This window comes from Antrostomus carolinensis, unplaced genomic scaffold (assembly GCF_000700745.2).
Source record: "Antrostomus carolinensis isolate BGI_N321 unplaced genomic scaffold, ASM70074v2 scaffold26287, whole genome shotgun sequence".
Lineage (NCBI taxonomy): Eukaryota > Metazoa > Chordata > Aves > Caprimulgiformes > Caprimulgidae > Antrostomus > Antrostomus carolinensis.
In genome coordinates, this window is record NW_010328439.1 from 2,458 (window position 1) to 8,859 (window position 6,402).

The 6,402-nt window shown below is 43.6% G+C and overlaps 1 protein-coding gene across 2 annotated transcripts in view; it reads right to left on the reverse strand.

The window, feature by feature from the left end:
- Positions 1-6,402, reverse strand: part of LOC104528295 (ATP binding cassette subfamily G member 2 (JR blood group)) — a 16,410-nt gene that overhangs the window by 1,200 nt on the left and 8,808 nt on the right. The window contains exons 8-13 of one of the 2 annotated variants that reach the window (XM_029086028.1): positions 5,968-6,225; positions 5,336-5,418; positions 4,861-4,950; positions 3,415-3,539; positions 2,900-3,054; positions 1,411-1,502 (exon numbers count right to left, since the gene is read on the reverse strand). In XM_029086028.1, coding sequence (XP_028941861.1) covers positions 1,411-1,502; positions 2,900-3,054; positions 3,415-3,539; positions 4,861-4,950; positions 5,336-5,418; positions 5,968-6,225 — 803 coding nt within the window. Of the gene's footprint in view, positions 1-1,410; positions 1,503-2,899; positions 3,055-3,414; positions 3,540-4,860; positions 4,951-5,335; positions 5,419-5,967; positions 6,232-6,402 lie in introns of both variants that reach the window. The other variant, XM_010172258.2, reaches the window with a different exon arrangement.

Here is a 6,402-nt window from a genome sequence, read left to right on the forward strand (position 1 = left end):
GAGGCAGACATCAGATTTTTGCAGAGCGATTTGATTATTAGAAGACACCATAATTCTTGGAGTCGTATGTTTATGTTTCTTTTTATTTTGAAGCTCTTAATCACTACCTTTCTGAGGAACCGCTCCAAGTTGTACATGCAGGATGGTTTGGTGTCTGAGTCTTTGGCTTCAAAGTACATTTCAGTGATCTAGCAATGGGTTTCTGTCTTGCCAGCTACAATTTCCTGTTCAGCTACTTTCATCTGGGTCAATCTACTGACCCACTGGCTTCAAAGTTACATTTCAGTGATCTAGCCATGGGTTTCTGTCTTGCCAGCTACAAGTTCCTATTCGGCTACTTTCATCTGGGTCAATCTACTGACCCAGAAAACCACATGGCTACATGCAGACACCCCAACACCACCACAATGAAGTAGATGGTACAGTCAGCCAAGGCAAGAGGGGAGGGGCTCCCTTGCGCTGGCATCCTGGGCTAACTGCAATCTCAGGGAACACTTCCATGTTCAGCACACTGATAAAATATCTTAGTGATATCCACAGGGGAGGTCTCACACATCTGCCCCCCTCCCTGATCCTACTTTTCTCTTCCACATGGTCCTGCCCACAGCACCCTGCACCAGCTCCGGCATTCATTTTACTCATTACTATTCAAAGGAAGGAAACTATTCCTCCCAAATAGGCTTGGCCAGGATGGAGACAGAAGATGGAAGCACAGCTCCCACCTGTGACCAGTGGGTGACCTCCTATGTCTAGTTACTGTGCTTCAAGCAGCTGCACCCTCAGCTTTCTGGTACCCCAGCTCCTTATTATTCAGAAATAGCAGTAAGTCATGTTTCACTTCAGAGGAAATCACACTGAAGAAATAAAAATTTGAAACAATCTGACTTCTCTTTAAGCAAGCCGTCGCAGTTCAGGCCCAAGAACCACGTGAGTTAGAGACATTTCTCCTGAAATATCAGGGAGATAACTGCGTGCATCTCCCTGGAGACCAAGACACTCAGGCATGATGGTAAATCCTTTAACCACTTGGGACAGTTATTAACCTCAGACTGGCCACCCAAACAGCAGTCTCTTGAGAGGCCATACAATATTAACTTTTTTCTAAAGCATAGGGATCAACAATTGAGGCTAGGAACTAGTGAATGACCGGACAGCTCACTCTGCTGCTGTCCAGGCAGCACTAGTTTTGTGGCACAAAGGATTTGTTCAATGTCTTGAGATTTCCACCTCTCACACAGAGATTAACTTTTGCTTCCTTTTTGGGGTTGGCTGGTTTCTTCTTTTACCATGCTCATGCAAGAAAAGAAGCCAAATTTGACTTTTAAGAGGACTTCATTTATAGTCCAAACCTCTCCAGGAAGCAGCAGTGTGGCTACATTACTCGCAGGAGACCAATGCGACTTTCTACTCACAGTAAGGCCGTATCGGGGGATGCTGAAGTACTTGAGCCAGTTCAGCCAGCCCATTACAGAAGGGAGGTTGACTAAGAGACCCGAAAAGATCTGGAACAGAACAGAAGAGACTAATGAGTCACAAATTCTGTTTACTGCAAACAATGCCATTCCTGCACAGCTATTGCAGTTGCCCAGCAGAGGTGCACTGGGATAGCAGGACCTCCTACTGCTGTTACGCCTGTGCCTTCAGGCATGAGGTTCAAACCTTGCAGCAGTCCCAGCCAGCTGGCCCAACAGCACACCCAAATACTCCAGTTAACTGCTTGCAAACAGATCAGAAAGATTTTCTACATCCATACGTGAACTAAGAAGCAAGCATACTAACAACTTCTTACTCTGGAGGGTTGTGTTCTATGGTAGAGCTAGCCAGAGGCTAAAGAAGGATGACTGGGAGATGAGGAAGTGGAGAAACAAGAAGGAAGCCATGGGGAGCCTTAAGGGCTGTTACTGTTTCAGCTTCCTCCTCTGACCTACATCTTTTATCCGTGCTCTGTCCTGCCTGGAACAAGGTTTGCTCTTTTACTTCTTGGCACAATTGGACTTCACAGTGAAACACAATGCTTCAGGCTGTGCTTCATGACAAGCGTTTTTGTGCTTACCTTGCTGTCTTTCAGGATGTGCACGTCCCATTCCTTATATACGGTGACTTAATGTACATCAGCTGCCCTTCACTACGCATGCACGCTTATCACCCACAGCCAGCATTTGAAGTGATACACTATGACTTTGCTTATTGCAAAAGCAGGTTAAGTTGCAAATTGAAGAATAAGGGATGTGCTGTGGGCTCAGAATGTGTATGCAGACAGCTACCAGGAATCACCTGACAGCAGGTACTTTTTACTCTAAGGTAACTTGATAGGTTTCACAGTCAGGAAGTTTCATCACTAACATTATCTCTTTGAAAAAGAAGTCACATCCCTCATCTATGAGAAGTCAAAACTCCTTTCTCTCTCATTTGCTCTCTTCCTTAGAAGTCCTTGAAGAAGAATATTGAAATAATTTCTGAAACCCAAGGGCAATACTGATTTAAAATAAAGAAGGAGTATGCTCCTACAAAGCCCACTAAGCAACAAAATCAATAAATATAAAGTTTATGTCAACATTTTCTTCCTTTTAAATTATCTAGTTGATCACTTAGATTTCTAATACTGGAAATGAAAGATTTTGTTTTTTTAAATCAATGTTCGTAAGGACACACTGTTTGCAAAGCTCTGGTGGCATCACACCTATTAAGCTGCACCTAAGCAATGATTTAACTCTTAGATTACAAGTTAGCAGAAGTACATCTTTTACTATAGTGACAATAAAATCACAGGCATGGGGCTAACATGCTACTGGACTGTGGATGCTCAGCCTGATTAAGGCTGGCTCAACCCAGCCCTTGCAGCCATCTCAGCGGCTTCCTCATCTTCACCAAAGGAGCACACACACCCTTATATACTTACGAGCATTAGGACAAAACAAATAGTGATAAGCAGATTGGCCACAGCCACCACATCCATCCCAGCACTGATAGCCAGAGACATGGCTGTGGCAGTGTAGGATACCAGTACCAGGGTCAGCATGAAGAAGAAGAACCGGCCTGCAACGGCTTGGTATCCTGTCAAAAACCAGAAAGGAAATACTTCAGTAAGCCACTGTATTATGAATCCCAGAGAGATACCCTTTGATTCCTATACAAAACAGGGAAAGCAGGAAGAAAGACCAGGTTTGGAGTTGGCAAGAACTATGCATGCTCCAAAGGCCCAAAGAGCATTACTGAAAAGAAGAGATCAAGCAGGTCCCTGTCTTAGATTGCTGGTGTCTCTGCCCCTGCCCCAGAGTCCTCTGAAGTTAGGATGTCAAACACTTAAATCCGTTGAAGGTTCAACTAGTTTCATGTTATGTAGGAATTAAACACTAAGTCAGAAGTCAAATGTGTTGGAAGATGACAGGTTCAACGAAAGCATCAATTCTTTACCAATCATCCAGTAACTGATGCATGAGAATATGATGGCTGGAGCAGTTCTCATGGGCAGTAGATCTCCTATCATCAAGGCCAGGAAGTAGGCAGACACACGGTAATATCCACTGGTGTACTGATGGCTGTGAGGACAGGAAGGAGGGGAGTTGTACAGGTTTAGAGGTTATCTAGGAAGCAGGCTCAGCATGCGTGTCTGGTTTATCCTGACTCAGTTTCTGTTCACTCTGCCACTGACTCATCCTCTATGTGCAAGTTGCTAATTTTCTCAGAGCTGTCACTTCCCACTCTGTAAAGTAAGGGCTGATCTATCTCACAGGCCCTGCAGTCACACTGAGAGCCCTCCAAGGAAAGTGAATGAAATGACTTCTAACTAACATATTGGAAAAAAGCTCCTAAATCTCTTTTCAAAGAGAATAACCCTTAACACAAAAACATGGGAAAGTATTAGACTGCTATTAACTGGAGGAACACTTCATCCACAGCTAACTCATACAGCTGCTTCCAGGGGAGAACGAATGATACTCAACAACGGGAAAACACCTTTAGGACATCAACTTACCTCCAGTTCACAGGCCAATTAAATGTTATTATGATTGTTTTGCTACTTAATGGAGCTCATGAAAAAATGCTTGAATTGGTGAGATGCCAAAATCCCCATTGACACAGCTGTTAAGATAAGCTGGGAAGCGGAGCAGACTGGCAAAAAAATGATAGTGTGGGGGAGATTCTCTCCTGAGCAGCTGTTAGGGGCAATATTAAGCTGCTCTGAGCAACCGGTGGGTGGACATTTGCATTCCAGGCACAAATCTCCAGTTTATTCTTTACTGAACAGGATCTGTCTCTTGCCCTTTCATCCCATGAGCTGGAGGCTATTCCAAACATTTTCAACATACATGTATATATGCATGTGTGTATATAATATATATACAGATTTACATACATATACACACATACAAACGCGCATATATATATAGACAGAGACATGTGCTTGATTATTAGGGAGCTCTTGTAAGCCATCCAGCAGCCTTCTTCATCTAAGCAACCTTTCCAAAGCTTTTTCAAGAACTTTCCCTTTATCTTTGCACAGTCTTACCCCTTGAGGACCATTGCAAGACAGTGTTTCACCTGTCAGCAAGAGAGTAGGCAGGGTTCACAGACTGCAGGATTCAAATGCAAACTTCAAAAACAGCTGTTACCAAAAGTGGGTAGGAAAAGCCCTTCTCAATAAACTGTGACACAGCAAGCAAGAAAAGCATTTTATTTCTCTCCTCCTTTCCCCAGCTCTTAGCATTTCAGCTACAGACCAATTTAGCATTACTATTACAATCTGGTGTTGCAAGGGAGCAATCAAGTCTTTGGTAAAAATAATTTTGTTTATCCTGTAAGATAATCCTCCCTGCCTCACTCCAGGGTATGGGACAGTCTAAGTGCCTCACTACTTACACAAATAGTTTCTTGTCTCTGATGAACAGTTCAATTGCAGAGACACTGGAAAAACACTGGTTTGTGGTGACAAAAAACAAGGATCCAACCCTAGAAGGCAAAAAAAAACCAGTCAAAAAAATGAGGAAACAGCCTAGATCAACACTGGCAGCCTCAGACATCATCATACCATCAAGTCAGTGCATTTCTGTCTCTGTCCACAGAATGGGAGATATTTAATTGTGCTCCTGTAGACCTTAGCCATAAAACCAGGTTTATTTCTTTATCTTCCCTTTCACATCTCCTTTGTACATATGTGTGAGCCCAACAAAACTGCTGTCCCTTTAGGACCTCTGGCAATACCATGCTACACTGCATTGATCCTTGTGAACCCAACCCACCCTTGTGGTCCAAGTGGATCCCAAGGCCTTCCCTGTGGCTGAAACCTGTCTGCTACAGACAGAAAAGTGAGCAAGGCTGTGGCTTTCCAACTTACCGATTCTGAATGCCACTTCGATCCAATTTTACACCGAAAAAGATAGCACCCACAACCAAGGCTAGAATTATGGTCACCGCAATCTAGAAGTGGAAGAAAGGGAAAAGGGAGTCCTTCAAGTAAGTAAATAGGGACAAACTTATTATTAAGGCATACGCAGGGCTTAAAATTCACACCTGCCTAAAACTTTGCTGTTGTGAGTCGATGTATACCTATGACACACACAATTAAAAGCCTTATGGCAAATTTTCCAAGTTTATCCTCTTCACTTTTCTCTTTCCTCTGATCTTCTTTGGCTGGGAAAGATTAGTAGAAGCACATTTAAAAGAATAACCCACCTTAAAATTTGAAGTGAGGCACAAAGATTAACATCACCCTAGAAGATCCCCATGAAAACCAGAGAAGGGAGCATTTCTCCCCTATCTTCAGTACAGTAGTTCTTGGGCTAAACTAAACGGAGATTTCTTTCAAAGGCAACTAAGGTAGCTGGGCATTTCACTCCACTTAAGTGGCAGTGGCACAGGGCTTTTCTGTTTCCCTAGCTGCCTTTGAAAACAGAAGTCTGTCCTGCAAACTGCAGATTGCAGGACTGAGAGCAGAGGGAGCATGAGACTTTAGCAACTGTTACCTACTTGTGCAATGGAGGCCTGTGGGTTTCTGATGAGGTTTTTCAAGGAACGCTTAGACACCCAGTACAGCTGGGTGAGGAATCCATTTGCATAGGTAATCTCATGCCCCTGCTTGGATATTCTCTGCTCACTTCTCCGTCCACGCTCCACTTTTGACAGTGCTTCCTTTGTGCTCTGATACAGGCTGGAGTTGAGATATTTCTGGTGCAGCACATCTACCACACTGCTGTCCATGTTATCTTCTGCCACTCCATTTTCACTCTTCACCTCTGAGTGAGAAAGACAAAATATGGCTTGTGATTCCCCATGAACCCTATCTTCAGACATGGTCCATCAACATAGTCACCCACTCTGGAGGCTGAATAAAAAAAGTAGAGAATTTGAATAGTTCAAGCCTTAGCTCGGAGCTTAAGAAGCTAGCTTGGGTAAGAGGGTTTC